The 18868-nt window shown below is 54.2% G+C and overlaps 1 protein-coding gene across 1 annotated transcript in view; it reads right to left on the bottom strand.

Moving 5' to 3' along the window:
* Padi1 (peptidyl arginine deiminase 1) overlaps positions 1 to 18494 on the bottom strand; it is a 31001-nt gene extending 12507 nt beyond the window's left edge. The window contains exons 1-10 of the mRNA XM_051173746.1: positions 18343 to 18494; positions 6646 to 6826; positions 5619 to 5691; positions 4998 to 5059; positions 3753 to 3867; positions 2860 to 2985; positions 1879 to 2051; positions 1680 to 1783; positions 570 to 693; positions 146 to 253 (exon numbers count right to left, since the gene is read on the bottom strand). Of these exons, the coding sequence (XP_051029703.1) occupies positions 146 to 253; positions 570 to 693; positions 1680 to 1783; positions 1879 to 2051; positions 2860 to 2985; positions 3753 to 3867; positions 4998 to 5059; positions 5619 to 5691; positions 6646 to 6826; positions 18343 to 18434 (1158 nt within the window). The 5' untranslated portion in view covers positions 18435 to 18494. The remainder of the gene's footprint in view (positions 1 to 145; positions 254 to 569; positions 694 to 1679; positions 1784 to 1878; positions 2052 to 2859; positions 2986 to 3752; positions 3868 to 4997; positions 5060 to 5618; positions 5692 to 6645; positions 6827 to 18342) is intronic.
* Between the last annotated feature and the right edge of the window lie 374 nt (positions 18495 to 18868).

Here is an 18868-nt window from a genome sequence, read left to right on the forward strand (position 1 = left end):
CACTCTCCAGGTTGCTGTCGACACCCCCACCAGTCTCTGGACCCTAAAAGAGCAGATGAGGCTTCACCAGGGCTCCCAGGAGAGGAGCCACCAAAGCCCTGTCCCCCTTGCCCCCACACCCCACATCATGTACTTGGCCACGCACCAGGATCTTCTTAAGGGCAAAGTCCCTCAGGCCTCTGTTTCGAGGGGAGTCGAAGACCACAGGGAAGGATTTGTGAGGGGCTTCAATGTAGCCAAACTCCATCTCGTCCTGTGTGAGGAAGAAAGATCTACAGCAGGCCTCCTCAGGGGGGTTCAGAAGAGATGACCCCAGACAATGGCATCACCCAAGACCTGGGTAGGACACGGGAGGCCTCTAGGGCTCCATCCAGAAGACCCAGGCCTGAGACAGGATGTCTGGAGGAGATGGGAGAGATTGCTCCTGTTGGAGGTTGGCCCTTAGTCCTGTGCCAAACTGCTCTAGTTTGGGCCCATGTCCCCAGGCTTATCAGGCTGATATGGCTGAGCTCCTGTACTCCCAGTCACCCCCCAACCCACACAGTTCTTTGGATCTGCCTTGCACTCACCTGGATCCAGCGATCATTGTTATTCTCCACCCGGGGACAGATCATTAGTTTGCAGTTGGCCTTCTGGGCCAGGTGAGCCATGTCTTCCAGGAATTTGTCATTGCGGCCATGGGCATCTGTCACACTGCAAGGACAGTGACTAAAGCTGGGACCAAAATCCAGCTGTGCCAGGCCCTGTGTCCCTGGGCACTGAGTTTCAGATGTAGCCCTGCCTTGGAGAGGCTGGAAGACTGGGGGTGGGGGCCATGTTCCTAGATCACATCAGGTGACTGGTGCCTGAGCAAGGTAAGGCCAGGCTGTAGAGCCCAGAGACAGGGTGCCTGAACTAGCTCAGGCAGTCCAGGGTGGCTTTGGAGGTGACAGGGGTTGATGTCACTGATGGAGATAGCAGTAAGTGGGCTATCACTGATGGAGATAGCATCCATGGATAGTGGGCTATCCATGTCTTTTCAGAGCAGAGAGTGAGGTGAGGTCTCTGAGAAGACAGAAGGCTGGGACACTCTAGGCGGACAGATAACCCTGAACACAACACCCTTTTGCTATGAAGTTGCATCTGGCTCTGCAGACCCTATCTTCCATTCCTTTCTGTGATATCTCAAGTGTTGACCAGCAGAGGCCACTAGACACCAGGGCACAGCAAAAGGACCAGGACACCCAGAATAGGCAAGACTCAATGGATCCTGTGACTGGGTCCCTGTGGCCTCAGAAGATGCAAAAGTGACCTCAGAAAGGTGAGGCCAGGTCCTTCCTGGCACACATGCAGGGCTCAGCTCCACCACCCAGATTTTGTTTTGTTGTGTTTTGAGATAGGATCTCCTGTAGCAGAGGCTGGATTTGAGCTCCCAGTTTGCCTCCTTCAACCTCCCAAGTGAGGGATTACAGGCCTGTACCACCACACCTGACCCCACCACCCAGCCTGAATTCAGGGTGCCTGGGCCTCTGTAACAGGCAGAGAGCCGGCAGACTTACAGCTGGTGCTGCTGACTTGGTAGGACCTCTACTGTGGCAGCTCAAGGCTGTGATGCCATCCCTGAATGAAGGCTGGTCAACCACACAGCACTGTTTCTTACTCTTCCGGTTTGGGCCTGGTGGGGTTGGGAAGGAGCTTACCTGCACACATATAGCTCCAGGGGTGGCTGGGTGTTGGGGGTCATGATCCAGGGGGCCACTCGGAAGGTCACGCTGTCTGTGAAGAGTGACACCTCGGAGAGGGCCTGGGAGAGAGGAGTGCTCAGTGGCTTTGTGGGCTCCCGGCTGCCCTCTGTCCCCCCACACCCCTCCCTTGACACAGCCCTCATCTAGTACTTACCTCTGTGCCTACCAGACTGACACTGAGGGAGATCAGCCCTGGGAAATTGGTGTCAGGAAAGACGAGTCCTTCCACGTAGAACTGGATGTTGCTCTCCCCGGGGTGCCGCTCTACCTCATAGCTCTGGTGATGGGGTCCTAGCACCTGCTTGTAGTTGGAGAGGGAGGTCCCACCTAAGGAGACAGGGTCAGGCTCATGTGGGGGGGCACCTCTGGCGAGCTCTACTCAAGTTCCCTTCCAGCTCTACAAGCTTTGTGACCTTGGCCCAATGACTCGACCTCTCTGAGCCTCAAGTGAATTGACATAACTAGAGAAAAGCATCTGGCCCAAAAGGTGATGGTGGCCCAAATGTCCATCCATAGTGCTTATAAACAAATTATGTCAAATCAAGTACTTCCATAGGTGCGCTATTACACACCCACAGAACACAATGAAGTGATCCTGCGTACCACATAATGGACGGATCTCGTTTGTGGTGACAGAAGACGGGAGTGGCTTCTGATGTGGCTGGGTTTTTATTTGGGGCGATTAAATATATTGCCACTGAACTACACCTCAGTCCACTAACACTGCAGATTCTGATTAGAAAAATCTAGCAATTCAGCCAGGATTTGAAGCCAGGTCCTGGGCCCTAGCCTCCAAGGACCCTTGCCCTCCTTACCTGCTGGGGTGGGGCCACCAGACAGCAAGAGTTTGGTGCTGACTGACTGGCTAGAGGAGCCAACAAGTCATGCAGGGTCAAGGAGGGGCCTTGGTGCCCAAGAAGCCTGGCTTGGGACTCTCATTCCAACCCACTTGGCTGCGTGACAGTGACTTTGTGTGTCTGAGCTTCTGTTTTTCTCTCTGTGCACTGGGACCAGCTGTTGGACCCCATCCGTGGCTTGTCATACTGTTCCCCAGTGGAGTAGTCACACTAGACACGAGTTACAGAAAGGTGGCAGAGGAAGGAAGAAGGGGATGAGATGGGCCACTGCTACTCACCTCGGGCACAGAAGACCCTCAGCCTTCTGGAATCGGGCAAAGACACCTTCAAGACCAGCTTGTGGCCCTCAAAGACCTCATCGGGGCCACCGCAGCTCAGCACCATTGGGGACATGTCCTGCAGGTCTGGGAGAGTGACTTCTGAGACAAACGCCCTCCTCCCCAACCAAGACTGTTGGGGAATATTATTATTATTATTTTGGTGTTTTTCGAGACAGGGTTTCTATGTGGATTGGTCCTGGCTCTCCTGGAACTCGCTCTGTAAACCAGGCTGGCCTGGTTTACTCACAGAGATCCACCTGCCTCTGCCTCCCCAGGCGTGCACCACCCCCGTCCAGCTGTGGGATAGTATTTTAACTAGACAAAGGTGTGTTACTTTTGCTCGTGCTGTGGGATATTACTTGAACTGTGTAAAGGTGTGTTACTTTTGCTCACGCTGCATTTGTTTAACCACACAGGAGGATGCATGTTTATGTAAAGATGTGTTGCATTTGTGTCTCACTTTGTCTGTCTGAGGCACCTGCATGGTCTAATAAAGAGTTGAACGGCCAATAGGAGAAGGATAGGTGGGGCTGGCCAGCAGAGAGAATAAGTAGGAGAAGAAATCTAGAGAGAAGAAGGAGGAGAGAACAAGGGAAAAAAAGAGAGAGACACCCCCAGGGCCAGAAGCCAGGCAGACACTGGCCAGACAGGAGGAGCAGAAGGAAAGAAAGGTAAAAGGCCCCGAGGCAAAACGTAGATGAAGAGAAACAGGCAAGAAATGAGCCTAAGCTAAGGCAGAGCATTCATAGCTAAGAAGTCTCCATACCATGATTTGGGAGCTGTTTGGTGGCCCAAAAGAAAGCCTGGTACACATTGCCCATGTGTCTCCTCCCATGCCTGCTGTCACTCACCCTCCAGCGACCTCAGATGGCTGGCATGCAGGTCCTCCCTGGATCCAGGGACGTCTCTGTCACAGTTTACCAACAGGATAGCCCCAGAGCCCCCAGAGCCCCAGCGCCAGGTTTTCTGCGGCAGACAGGAAAGTTGGGGTTAGTCAAGGCCAGGGGTTCTGGGACTAGACATGGCCTGGGTTGGCTCAGTAGTTAGCTCAGAAACTTTCATGTTCTGGCTTCATTTAAAGATTTAAAGAGGGACCATGGACATGGGGTGCAGGGAACAACCTGTGCAGCCAGATGCGGCCAGATGTGGTAGCTCTGTCTACACCCGCAGTGGTGGAACAGGGTGACGCCACCGCATACTGAAATGGCCACATTCTGGCTCTCCCTAAGACACAAGCTGCTACACCTTGACTTCCACGAAGAAGACTCCCCCATTCCAGCATCCTTCTCCTGGGTCCAATTCATCGGGGTCTTGAAGGTCCTTCCAGGTTGAGGACCAAGCTGCCTGACTCTGGGGTCACTACCGTCCCCAGTACCCTTTACGTTTTCTCCATTTGGCAAGGAAGTAAAGAGAAACTCCGAGAGGGAACTTTTATGTTGCACAGTCAGTCTCCAAACCCAGGTCTCTGGGACTGCACAGCCACTGTTTGCTTCCATGGTACTCTTGCCCACCCCTCTGAGTAGATGCTACCCCTGTGCCAGGGCCCAGCCCATGGTTTTCATTGCAGCTCCCGCCTACAGCCCTCCCTCTCCCCCCAGAGAAACACTGGGCAGTGAATAGTCTACACAGTGATTCGGGTGTCCTGCTCCGCCTTGTCCACAAAGCCTTGGGATACAGGCTGTCTCTCTGGGTATTCCCCTACAAACTATACCTCCTGCCCCTACATAGCTGCATACTTCCCATGGGACAACTCTATTCTCCTTCATTCTTCATGGCCTAGCTGTAACTGAATACCCTACCCCTTTCTACCAGAAAGAGGTCATCCGGTCTTTCATGAAGCCCCTGTCATGTTGAGAGGTCCAGATAAAACCCTCCGAGTAGAAACTGCAGCAAACAGACTAAGCCAAATCAGAAAGGGTAAGTGTTTCCCCAGCAGTCACACAGCATGTATCACACGGCCTGAACTACTGCTCACTTGGGCCACTTTGCCCATCTGTCCATCAACAGTACAGATCCTGGATACTGGCCACTCTTCTGTTGCCAAGATCACCCAGGTCTGCCTCAGCTCCACACTCTTGGGGTACCCAGGGTCTTACCTTGTCACCCGAGCTTTTCTTCACCTTGCCTATGCGGCCTGTGTCAGCATCGAGGGACACATCTGCAAAGGGCAGACAGGTCACCTGTCTCTGTACCTGTGACGGCAGGCCCAGCCATCCTGGCTCCCACCCCAGCTGATGGGAATTCTGGAGACTCCATATCCGGGAACCCACGCACTGGCACTGGGGCTCTGGCTAGAGTGTCACTGGTAGTTCTGGTGTTGGAGGGACACGTGTGTTGGTAGCCCTGGGTTTTTAGGCCACATGCAGTGGGCCCCTAACTGTAGTCACTGGGCACCCATGGGCAGGGTCTGTTGTCCTTAGGGGAGGTTGCTGTGAGCTCTGGGTGAATGAGGCACGTGGCTCTCTGTGGTTCTAGGTTGGGTCTCTGGGATCCAGAGACGTGCCGGACTCCCATGAGGAGGCCACTGTGGCTCAAGCTGGTGGCAGTGACACTTCTAGACCCTAATGGCTCTAAGCATGTCTGGGTGTCAATCCTAGAAGTCCTGGAGATGTCTGGTGTTCCCAGGAGGTAGAGAGGAGAGGCGGCTGTCTCCACAACCTTCAGTCACCTCCACTATATTCCAGTAGCTTCCACAGCCAGGCAGAAGCGGGACTCACCAACACTAGTGAGGTAGAGCACGCTGTGGCCCAGGGCAGCAGCCTCCTGTGACCCGAAGTACGACACCTTCACCTGGGAAAGAAGTCAATCCTGAGAGAAGGGGAGGCAGGGGTCATGGGGGCCACACCTACAGCCCTGTTTGAGAGGAGGCGAAACTCATTGGCAATCACCCTGGGGTGATGCTCCAGAGTGCCAAACTATTTGAGGAGGGAGAAAGGAGGGCTACATAGAAGAATATGGTGACTCCAAGACCTTCTGGGATATGAGAGGGACAGACAGAGAGGGGCCACTGTCCCTGCTGGCCTAAGCAGCTTGACCTGTCTCGGCATCCTCCATTCTCTGTACTGAGGGAATGATCACCCTGGTCCCATGATCACAGTAAGTGTCAGGGTTTTTTTTGTTTTGTTTGTTTGTTTGTTTTAATATTTATTTATTTATCCTGTATGTAGTGTTTTATCTACATCATATGAGGGCACCAGATCTCATTACAGATGTTTTGAGCCACCATGTGGGTGCTGGGAATTGAACTCAGAACCTCTGGTAGAGCAGCCAGTGCTCTTAACCTCTGATCCATCTCTCCAGCCCCAAGTGTCAGGATTTTTGCCAAAGTTCAGACTCCTACCCCTACCCCACTTGACCCACACGTGACAGGATTCCTTCCAGGGAAGGTTGCCACAAGGCCCTGTCATGCGCAGAGCCGTGCCCCATCCTGGAGACAGCACTGGGCAGGGGTTGAGGGAACATCATGTATGGGAGACACTAGGGTCAGCAGGGAGGGGTCAGCCAGAGGTGCCTTGCTGTGTGCATGATTGGGTGCGCTGGGCCCCTGTGAGAGCACACGTGAGTGTGGCCACGGAATCCTGCTTGGGGAGCCCAGAGGGAGTGGCATTGAGTTGTGTGAATCTGAGGGGTAACCAGGTTGTTCCCGTGTGCTGTGTGGTGTTGGGTGCGTGAGGTCTGGGTGTCTGTGGAGACGTGTCTGAGATGACTCAGGCTAGGATATCAGCCAGCCCAAGTGAGACTTACCTTGAGGTCATTTAAGTCCTTACTGGCTGTGTCTGCTACCACCACCACATCCACACTGGCATCCAGGGGCCAGTGGGCCCGACCTGTGGGCTCTGCCACCCGTGCAGGATCATACACCATGTAGATCTTCACCTCAGAGCTCCCAGATACCCCGAAGGTGTTGGCGCCCTTGGGCACATCACTAAGGAAAGGGGAGGGAGAGACTGAGGGACTCAGAGAGTGGCCATGGGAGGTAGAGGCTGAAATGTCAGTTTAGGAGGCACCCCTTACCAGTGGGCTGGGGACCCCTGCCTCCAACTCTCTGCTCTAGCCGCATGGTCCTTCCTGCTGGTTCATGAGGGTACCACACTTTCCTGCTTCAGGACCCTCATATAGGGAATGCTGCCCCCCAGCATCCACAAGGCTCAGACTTTACAGCTCTGTTTAAATTGTACCTTTTCCCACTCCCCTCTCAGATGGTTCGGGTCAATTGACAGCATCTGGGATTATCTGGCAGTTTGTGCCTTAGAGCATACCTATCCCGGCTTGTCTTCGTTACATTAATTGATAACGGGTTGTTGAGATGGTTCAGTGAGTAAGGGGCTTGCAGCCAAGCCTGATAATCTGAGTTCGATTTCCCAGGCCCTAATGGCAGAATGAAAGAACCAACTATCTCTGACCTTCACTCGTGTACGTGCGCAAAAGTAGATTTTTCAAAAGATAATTTGTTAATTGGTGTGGGAATACCCGTCTTAATTATGGGTGGGGCCATTTCCTGGGTAGGTGATCCCAGACTGTATAAGAACTGTGGGAGGGCTGGGCAGAAGTATGGCTTCTCTCAGGGACCCTTCTGACTGCATACAAGGACAGCTGGGAAGCCCCTGGTGTCTTGACCCCTCACTATGATGGGCTGCACCTCGAACCGTGGGCTGGAATAAGCCCCTCCTCCTTTTAGTTGATCTGTCGTGTTTTATCACAGCAATGGGAAGAGAAACTAAGACACTCACCCCTCCACCCCCCTAGCTAAGGCTTTGTCACCTGTTCACCTGCCCTCCCCTGCTTTATCAACACTGCCCGTCGCTGTCCAGCTGTCCTGCTAGTTCCAGAGGGCAGCGTTTGCCTAGCTTGCTGCTGGATCCCCGGAGAGAGATCAGACACTCAGCAGACACGTGGGAAGGGAAGAAATGGGTTCCCATTTTCTGCCAACCTCAGGGCTCCCTCAGCCCCCTCTGCACTGAGTGGGGCTACAGTACCCCATCCTACAGCAGCCTCTCCCTGTCCACCTGACACCCAGTGCCCAGCTGAAGCTCCAGAGCTCTTGACCCAGGGGGCCATCAATCTGCTACTGGGCCACCTGCTTGGTCCTTCTGCAGCCATAGCTGTAGGATGGACTCAGGCTATGGTGCACGCAGAATCAAGCCAGCGGGTCCTGGGGAGATGTATTAGCTGATGGATACAAACTGCCTACCTCTATGTCAGGCTCTAGCCTGGTTTTGGGCTCCACAAAGCCCCCCTCCCTGAGGAGACATCAGAAGAGGGGCCACACATGCATGTCTCTCTCCCCTGCCCGCCAGTGGCCAGGGCTCTCTACCATATCGTCTCAATGCTGACAAAGTCACTGAAGACAGACAGGTCTACTTGCAGAGGCCCCCAGACTACATAGACAAGGCGGGAGATCTTTTCTCATAACCCCCCGCTACCAGGTCTCTACCCTTTCCTCCAGAATCCATCCAGGCTCTGGAAAAAACCTTCCCACAGCCCTCTTCACAGTCACCCTGTCCCACCAAGTAACTGTCTTCATTGACAATAGCGATGATGGCCACAAATCCTTCAGTCACACCCTATGGCTCACCACAGCCCCACTCTGCTGGTAAGGCAGAAGCAGAGGAGTCCCCTGAGTACCACAGGCCTCCCCTGATGTACTTCCGTTACCACGGAAACCACACATCCCATTCCCTCTACTTCTTCCAGATGTCATGATCATTTGATTTAGAGTCCCTTTGACCACCAGGGACCAACTTGCCTCCACAGTGGCCATGCCTTCCCAAAGCCTTATCCCCACGGCTACTGCCATTTTGCCCACATGGCTTGGGGCCCCAGCCAGTCCTTGCTCCTCGATGTCCCAGACTGGCCTTGAACTCACTATATAACCCTGATCCTCCCGTCCTTGAATTGTGCAGACCTCAGCCTGCACAAGGGCCCCTCCCCCACTGCTGGCTGTCACTCTGCCCCTGCCCCTGCCCCTGCCCCTGGAAGGTACCAGCTCCCAGCACTGGCAGTCTGTCAATCCCGGGCTTTATTTGTTGTCAATGGCATCAGCCCCTGTGAATCCTTACCCCCACCCCAGGCTTCCAATGCAGCTGCCTCCATCCAGCCTCAGGCATCTATCTCTCTGGGGTAGGCCCAGAGGACCAACTGGCTGTGAGCTGCACTGCTGTTAGCATGTAGGGGCTTCTGAATCCCAACACCCCCCGCACCAGGCCTCAGTCCCCTGGGCCTTCTTCTGCACCTGACCCTCTCAGCCTTTGAAGCTTTGGTCCTGGGATGTTTGGGGCCCAGCTTTCCCTCTGCTGATTGCCTGGCTTAGTTCTAGTTCCGGCAGCTGCCAGGGTCCGCTCTCCACTCAGTTTCTGAGCTGTTCTAGAGACAATGGATTGTCTGGGACTATGCTTGCTGACCTTGACTATGACCTTTGACACTGCCTGACTGTTGAGCACTCTCTCTCTCTTTCTGTCTCTCTCTCTCTCTCTCTCTCACACACACCTATTGCCACCTTCCCCTTCTCCCCCAGGGCATGGCACCTACACTTCACCTGTGTCCTATCACGCCTGTCTCAGTCCCACCCAAGCTCGTGCCTGGCCTGGACCAAGAGTGTCATCTACACCCCCACCTTTCCTTCTCCTTCATGTACACTGCAAATGTCACCCATGTTGACCATCACGGCTCCCTTCACTGCCACCAGGCTGTTGGGCACCCTCTATAAGACAGCTCCTGCCCCCCTACTCCCATGGTCTCTGGAACACACCTCCACCCAGGCCTCAGCCTTCCTCCCTACCCAGGCCACCAGAGTTACTCCATCCCCAGACCCTCTCCCCTCTTGCCTGAAACTCCCCAACTGGCTGCAAGCCCCCAGGCTGTTTGCTTCCCTCCCACCCAGCCTCACCAGTGTGTCCTTTGCCGCCCCACTCCCAGCCCCGGGTTTAACAGCTCTCAGGGGGCACACGCATGCAAACACGTGTATTGTGAAACTTACTAACATAAACAAGGAATATCCTACAATTGTCACACTGTATGTTACTCCTTATTGACGAGTGCCTAGTAAAGTCTGGAGACCCCATTTCCCCCTCCTGTAGCCAATTTGACAAGGGCAGTAGTGTCTGCCCCAGACTGATCATTATCTCACCAATAATGCTATTGTCTTTGACTATGAGGGCGAGTTGACTGTGGCTTGAGATGGTGTGTGTCTCCCCTTCGGTCAGCAGCTTCACAGAGGCAGTGATGGAAGGTGCGGTGGTTTGAAAGAAAATGTCCCCATAGGGTCCTATATTTGAATGCTTGATCCCCAGTTGGTGCAAGGATGGAAGGATTAGGAGGTGTGGCCTTGGTTGGCTTGGAGGTTTCAAAAATCCTTAGCTCTCTCTCCCTCTGTCTTCTGCTAGTGGATGAGATGTGAGCTCCCAGCTACTGCTCCAGCACTGTGTCTGCCTGCCTGCCACGCTCCCTGCTGTAATGGCCACAGACTCCAACCCTCTGAAACCATGATCCCAAATTAAATGCTTCCTTGTATAAGTTGCCTTGATCATGGTGCTTTGTCGCAGCTGGAAAGGTGCCGTATCCTGCAGGGCCCTTCCCTGAAGCGTGGAGGGGCCTGTCCAGCCCAATCCCGCTGCTTGCAAAGCTCTGGCCACCCTCACCCTGACCAGTCAGTAGCAAGTGCTCAGCAAGGTCCAAGGATGGCAGTGCCGTCCTGGCTATTTCTTGTGGTGCCTGAGAGAGGCTGGTTTTGCCAGAAGAGTGCTGTGTGTCCTCAGATTCTCATTCCCTTGGCATCCTGGCCCTACCCCTCCTAGCCCTCAGGCTTTGGACTGGCATTACAGGTCTGTGGGTGGGCCATGAATTAAGTGACAGGCATGTGTGGGAGCTCGGTAAGCCTAGGAAATCCACAGTTGGATCTACTTCCTGCATACATTGCCATGCCTGATGCCTCCCCGCTGCCTCTCTGTGGGGTATCTTGCAGGGAAGCTCCCAGAAGTATGAAAATCTGGCGGTCCCCAGACTCACAGTCAAGGGAAAACTTCTTTCTAAAATTCAGGGACAGGGCTGGCTGGTGGTTCATCCCCCTAGTAATCCAAGCACTGGAGAGGCAGAGGCAGGCAGATGTGTGTGAGTTTAAGGCCAGCCTGGTCTACACAGGCACCTGCCCTGGCCTAGCGTGCCTGTCCCCTCTTCCTTTACAGCCTGAACACTGCGGTTGCTTCAGATCTATCTGTATGTTGGAAAGCAGGGGTGCCGGCCTGATTTGTCTTGTCCTGTAGGGTCTCCTGCCTGGTGCCTGGAGGAGAACTAGCCAAACCAGCTTCGGTGGAGGCCACCAGAACCTGGAAAGTCCCAGGGGGCGTGAGGGTGGGCTGGAGGGAGTGAAGATGGAGGCTGAGCATCAGCCCTCTGCAGTGTGCCCACTCACTCAGTCAGGGTGTGCCTGCCTACCTGCTGGGGACATCTGTCCTGACTGCTGGGTGTGTGTGTGTGTGTGTGTGTGTGTGTGTGTGGGTGGGTGTGGGTGCTTCAAGCATCCCATTTAGCTTAGTTTGTGATACTCTTGACCTCATCTCTACTTCACCACAGAGAGGTGAAGTCACTTTCCTCAGGTCGCACAGCAGGGAGCCACACGGTTACCTCCCATCTCTCACATGGGTTGATATTTTAAGAAGTGTGTGACCTGGGCATGTCCTGCTGAAGGGAGAGAGGAGAGATCACATGGGATGTTGGAGGAAGGACTTGGAACTGGCAAACTCCCATACATGCTCCTTACAGAGGTTTCCCTGAGAGCAAGCCTGGAGAAGCAAGCAGGAACGCCCCCGTTCCTGTCGGTGTCCCCCAACTATCCTCCTGATCCTCTCAAGGTTAGCTCAGGTCAGAACATGACTTTCTGTTTCCAGGAACAGTGAGCACTCACTTTATGTGCTGTCAGCGGTCACAGGGACACAGAGCTCATCTTAGCCAGTCCCCACCCCAACAGGATGCGGCCTTAGCATTTCCCACACCCGGCAGCTCCCCACAAGTTTCCCTGTAGTTACATTTCCTGCTAGGCTGCAGACTTCTACCTTGCAGGCTACATGTAGCTCTGCAGCTAGGAAACTTGTCACCTGGTCTCAGAAGGAGGAACAAGATCTCTGTGCCACCCACCCACCCACACAACTTGGGCATCAGCAGCAACTAGGGCACAAGCTGGGTGGGCAGGGCTTGTGAGAGGCCTGGGCGGGGCAGTGGCCCGGCAGGAGCCGGAGGTGCATGCAGTCTCATGGACTGAAACAGGGAAGGTCACAGGGAAGGTCATGGGGCCAGGGGACCGGGAGCTGCGGACTGGTGGCGGGTCAGACCCTGGCACCCAGCTGGCAGTCCCCCAGGTTGGCCTGTCCCCAGAGTCAGTGGTCCTTCCACTCTTGAAACCTGAGTCCCCTCATACTGCATGGTGTGGGCCCCACAAGACACTGAAGAATGACACCCAGAAAGGCACCTTGTCTCCTGCCATGCTCTCTGACTCCATCCCCAGCCATCTGTTGTAGAACAGGGATAATACCTGGGTGTACACAGTGCAGAGGTAACTCCCAAGTGGTCACATAGGACTATACGGTGCGGAGATGAGACTTAAGCCCACAGTATGCCCGCTGTCCTGCCCTCACCACACTCCTCACACAGACCCTGCAGCTTAGCAAATTTTCAGAGATCAGCCTCCCCTGAGGTAGAGACTACAGAATCTGGAATCAGGCCGACCTGGGTTCAAACCCCAGCCCTAGCAGCTACAGGCTGTATGACTTCATAAAGTCTCTCAGTTTCTCTGTGTCTTACTTTCTTTGCAAAATAGATATTATAGTGACCTCCGCCTTGCAAATTTTCTGTGAGAGTTAATAGGAGTAGTAGGGACTCCCAGCAGCCATGGCCACTGCTGCTACAAACAGGGCCTGAGAGGCACGAGGGGTGGGCACCACACAGGAAGAGAGCCAGGGACCCATGGATGAGGGTGCTGCTATGACCCCTTCACCCTCAGCAGACTAAGGGTCCAGACCACCGGGACCGCCACACAAACCCACATCTACAGCGGTGACAGATGTCTAAGATGCCAGCATGCAGGAGGCAGAAGCAGGAGGGTTAGGAATTCAAGGCCAGCCTGGACTATGTAGCAAGAATCATCTTAAAATAGATAAACAAATAAAATCACACACACACACACACACATCCAGGTAAAAATTAATAAGAATTAAAATAAAAACCTGGGTGTACTGGCTCATGCATCCAGGAAGACTGGACAGGAGGACTCCCAGAGATTACCTTCTAGAGAATCTATTCTAATAGACAAGATCCAGGTCCTTGTCTGAAAAAAGCCAGGGTGATAGCTCTCGAGGAAATACAAGATTATCCTCTGACTTCCACATGGACATACAGAGGAACCAACACACACACAGACAGACACACACACACACACACAAAGATCAAGAACAAAGCATCCAGCACCCTGTCTCTCAGTGAGTTCCCCACAGCCAGCACAGGCCAGGTGGACTCAATGTACCAGAGCCCAGCAAAGCAGGCCTGAGTGTGTGCTGAGTGATGGCATGGGGGGGGGAAGGGGGGCAATAGCAGGGGACTCTTCAACCAGGTGGAGGGAGTATGCAGGAGGGAAGTGCCACTCAGACACCAGCCAGCCTTGGCTTTATCCCTTTGCCCCCATTTAGCCATTTGCAGTTGGCAGGGGTCACGAAAGGCCATGGCTGGCTCGGCACCATATGGATACTTTTCCTTAAGGTCTCCACCATATTGGGCGCGTCTGTGACCTCTCCCTCCCAAAGATAGAGATCAGTGGCTCATGGGTACCTTGCAACACCCTGTCATTGTTCGGTGCAGGCTGCCTAGCAAGCCCAGGAGGGTGGCCGGAGACAGGCAGGCCTCCCCACAGTGTGGACAGAGGGGCCCAGGGGGCAGCTGCCACTCCTTGTTCTTCGAAGCAGAGGAAGACTAGAGCCTGGAACCAAAGTGCCCCAAGAGAAAGGGCCCTGCTTTAAAGTTAGTGCAGTGAGTCATGTTCCTCTCACCAAAGTAGATCTGAGGCCTGTGGGTGATGAAATTCCTCACTAGTTAAATGGGAGAATAAGGTGCCAACTGCACAGGCACACAATAGGTGATGTCACCCCCACCTGGCTAGCCTGAGAGAAAGCAAGCTCAGAGGGGCTAAGTGACTGGCCCAAGGTCACACAGCCTGCAAGGACCAGTACGATCCCTTGGCTATTCTGTTCTGAGGAGCCACCAAATTGGCCACCTCTGGGCACTTCCTCCTGTATCGTGCAACCAGGTGAGTATTGGTAGGGTGGGGTAGGGGAGGATTTAGCCCTCCTCTCTCCTCACTAGGCCCAGAGGTTGGGCCCACACTCATCCATGTCCAGAGCCTTGGTGGCCAACTTGGCTCACAGCCTGCTTGTTGCCCTTCTGCAGAGTTCCCTGTGGAGCTGTGACCTCTCTTCTGTCCAGACTAAATAGCATTATGCCGGAGACCTAAGCCAGGAAGTTTGGTCCAGGGCTTGTTGGAAGCACTTGCTAGTTGTTTCCAGTGGCCTTGAATGATAAACACAGAATGACCGGGGTTCTGCTCTGGGGCCCAGGGTGCACTTGGAGGCCCAAACAAATCTGTCTTTTCTACAAGGCCAGGATTGCCTGTGTCCACAAGTCTCAGTATCAGCCTCAGACTTGGGTGCTTTGGAATCCTGGCCGTTCCCTCTTGTAACTGGGTTCCATCCAGATGTCTAGCATCCTTATCCAGTTTGGCATGTCCCTATCCCACACATCCTGGGGTGGGGGCAGGCCCACAGGTACAGGGGACACTGGACAAAAGGATGCATCCCAAGGGTAGGTGACCTAGGCCGCCATCCCCATCCAGCTCTGCTGCTCAAGTCAGCAAGCACTGGGCCCGGTTGGCCACAGCCCTTCCCTGCCTTGGCCCCAAGTGAGCAGAAGGATTTGGGTCCAGGGAGGAGAAAGCAGGACCAGGGCTTGAATGCGAGGCTGCTGAGAACCCAGGAGGAGAGGACCGAAGGAACAATTCACACACCAGAACCCAAGTGACAGAAAGGAGAGGCCCGAGGGATGCATCCCCAGCCAGCTCAGCAGCTGGTGGCAGCTGGTGCTGAGGAACTGTGTCTGTGAACGGAAGGAAGGGAGCTCTGAGGCCAACCAATATTAGGTCTTCCATTTTGACAGAGCTGAGGATTAAAGCAAGGGCTGCTGCACACCAGGCAAGCACTGTATACCGAGCTACACCCCAGGGCTCTTTTTACTTTTTGAGACAGGGCCTTACTCCGTTGCCCAGGCTGGCCTTTGGGTTGCAATCCCCCTGCTTCCACCACCTAGCTGGTGGAACAACAAGTGTGTCACTCATCCTGCCTGATGCCAGCGCTCTATGCAGAGGGGATGCCCACTGTCCACTTGCTGTCCCACATCTGATGGCCCTCAGGTCACCATGAAACCCGAAACTCCTCTCAATGACCTCATATAGTCTGGGAACAAGAATGCAAGCATTTGAACATGACCTCCAAATAAGATCACTCTTCCTTCTTTAGGTGCAAGGACAGGCTGGTCTCAGTGGCGCCTACAGCCTGTCCGTCACTCGAATTAGGATCCCATCAATCCTATAATTATTTCCCTGGCAGACCAGCCCAGCATCCCCATAGGCCCATGAGTGCTGAGAACACTATCCACATGGCACTAGAAACAGCCAGACAGACACACTGCAGGAAACAGACAGACACACAGACACACTGCAGGGCATTGTTGGTTTTGGAATTCAGGAAGCCCAGGAGATGATCAGGCATGGTCCTCCCTGTGGCTCATCTGAGAGGCTCACAGTGCTCCATATTTCTTCATCCCAAACTTGAGCTATAGGGACCCGACGACCTTGCTTTGCTTTGCTGAAAGGGAGGTGAGTGTTGGAGTAGCCCAATGGGGTGAGGAGGTCAGGGTGCCGAAGTAGGCAATTGGGGATGGAAGGCACAGCTTGCTGGGGAATAGGCATCGAGGTACTGAGATAGCTCATGGGGATATTAGGGTAAGGGTGCTGAGCTAGCCCAATTGGGGTGGTCTACAGCACCTGCTGAGTCTGGTACCCCATGGCACACAATTAACCCCCCACATAAACATTTTTCCAAATGGCCAAGCCATGCAGCCCCTGGGGAATTAATCACTTCCTCTGATGTCACCTTAAGTGCCATCACCTGGAGGCTCAAACCCTGGGCAGCTGAGGTGACTGGCACACCAACCACTTGGGGGAACCTTCCCCAGGCTTATCAGCAAACAAGACCAGTTCTAAGCCCCTTGGTTGGCCCCAGCTGGAGCTAGTCACCAAGCAAAGGGCTGGTGGGGCCCCAAGTTCATCACTCATCATCAAGTGTGGCCTGGCTCCCACCCGGGCCCCGGGGAGCCCCAGGCTCCTGCAAGCTTTACTGCCTTGTCCATCCAAGGCACTGGGCAGGAGGACCCTCCTCAGTGTCACACAGCAAACTCCTGTGCTCCCCTGTAAACTCTGGGTAGCTGTGACGCTAGCCACCATTCATGGTACAGAGTGACACTTCAGTCCCTCCTAGAGCCAGCCAAGGGACACCACAGCCAAAGGAGCTTTGTCTGCTTTAATCTGGGCCCATCACGCTGAAGGATGCTAAGGGGTTGGTGTTCCCACCACATACCTCACCTTGTCCTTGTCCCCTCCCACCTCTGAGGAGCATTGGGAAGAACAGAAGTGGGGGTGTCCACAGCTGGCACAGCCTACCAGGCACCTACCATGGAAATCCTGCACATGCATGTCTCATTTACCCCTGACCCATGATGATGGTACTGCTACATTTCCACTGACCCTCAGAGGCAGAGGCAGGCTCTCAGAAGTGCAGTGGCATGCCCAAGGTCACACAGCCAGGGACCAGCAGGACCAGGATGCATTAGTTGTATGTATAACCTCCATGCTAAGCTTCAAAGGGGGCTCAGGGTATCCAATCAAGGTTCATGGCCAGGAGGACCCCGGGATAAGGTGGTAACAGAAGGCAGACCTGGCTCTCTGCTAAGTACTGTGGAGTAACACAAGGCTGAGCTTTAATAGAACCTTCTAGAAACAACCTTGTCCCCAGGTGAGAGCAGGGGCCTGGGATCGGCAGTGGGACCTATGGGCATCAGTGTCAAATCAGGACTGCCAGATGCAGTACAGGAAGGCTGGTCTCAGTTGAGCTTCAGCTAAACTGCAGGGTGCAGGATACACATGCCCCATGCCATCGCTGAAAATGTACCGGGTGCTGGCTCCAGAGTAAAGCATTTGCCCAGCATGTGTGAGGCCCTGGGAAGTAGCAAAAAGTTCTCTCTATGTGTCTCTCTTTCCTTCCCCTCCCTCCAGCTCCACTTAATGGACTCTCTATTCATTAAATCTTGAATTCTATGCTAAATGGACAGAAGTGGATATGCTCCCACTAGCCAATAGGTCTGATGAGAACAGCCTGACCTCCTGTCCCAGCAGTAGGTACTCAAGGTCTGCCTTCCAGATCTCCTGTCTGTTCCTCCCCATCCCTGTCATCAGGGGTCCTACGTCACTACTTGGGAGGGGACAGTTAGACAAGGCATCAGTGGTATCCAAGTAGGCATAAAATATAGCATTGGGTGAACACAGGGACTGAGCCCCAAGAGGGAATCTGAGTTCAGATGGCACCTGGGAATCCCTAGCCCTCAGCTCCCTATGGAAGAGACCCCACCTAGAGATCCAGAAGCCCCAGACATCACCATAGCCAACTTCCCCACAAGCCAGGCAAAGAACTGGGGCTGTCCTGGGTCTTGGCATCCCTGTCTAAGCAGATCAGGAAAGGGAAGATTCAGGTAGATGAAGGAAACTGATGTCATGGCTGTCCTATTCAGATGTCCCTAATGACACTACCACAACCACCATCAAGGCTGCTCCAACAGTCAACATCATCCACCATCACCATCATCATCTCTTGCCAGCCCAAGTCCCAGGCTTTGTTCCAGGATCATTTCCTAAATTAAGTCATTGAGTTGTCCCTTGGCCACTCCCTCTTAATCCCAGTCACTCTGGTTTTCCTGGCTGGCCTCCAAGGGTCAAGATGTCACATGCACACCCCTAACCACAGAGAGGTGGAAAATTGGCAAGACGGAGGGAGAAGGGGGGGCCCAACCCTCTTCCCTGGCTTGAGCCCCAGCTCCTTCTGCCGCTGCATTTGAAAACTGGCATGTAGAACCCAGACAGTGCTTGGGCCAGGACTCAGCGTAATCTTCTGAGGTCACCCTCATCCAGGGACTGGACCCAATGTCCTGACCCCAGAGTACCTGGGCAAATTCTGTCCCCTTCCATCCCACGCTTGGAAGCCAGCTGTACCTTCTCTGGCCTCAGAACACCATCCTGCCTACACCCTCCTGCATACCCTTTGACCCAGGGATCCCCCACCTAAACACAGGATGCCTTACCTGTAGACATCCACCAGCGTCTCCACACCTACCACACACACGGCATGAGTGGACTTCTTCAGAGATAGCTTCACAGCTCTCTGGGAGGCCATACTGTGCTCAGATCCCAGCCTTTTGGTCGGGCTAGCTCAGGTGCCCAGCAGCCACGAGCCCCGGCTGCCTCCCCGGATCCCCAGCTCTTGTTGGGGACACCTGGCTGCCGGGTCAGAGCGTGCGTTCTAATGGGTTGGTGCTCTCTCCTCCCTTTTAATTTCACGCTGCAACCTGGGGAGCCTGCCTGAGCCTGGTCCCCACCTCCTGGCTCCACGCCCAGTCACCTAAGTCATGGGCTGTCAATCTAGGAGGCTGGGAGGGAGGTGTCTGAAGTTCTCTGTGGAGTGGGAAGGGGCCCTGGGAATAGCCAGGTTCAGCTGCCAACAGGAAACTCAGAGGGTCTAGCCATCTCACTCAGGCTCTCATGCCTGAACTCACACTGTGACAACCTTTCTAAGGGCTCTGTGCCAGGCACTAGCTAAGCAGTTTGTAG

Source organism: Phodopus roborovskii, unplaced genomic scaffold (genome assembly GCF_943737965.1).
Source record: "Phodopus roborovskii unplaced genomic scaffold, PHOROB, whole genome shotgun sequence".
NCBI lineage: Eukaryota > Metazoa > Chordata > Mammalia > Rodentia > Cricetidae > Phodopus > Phodopus roborovskii.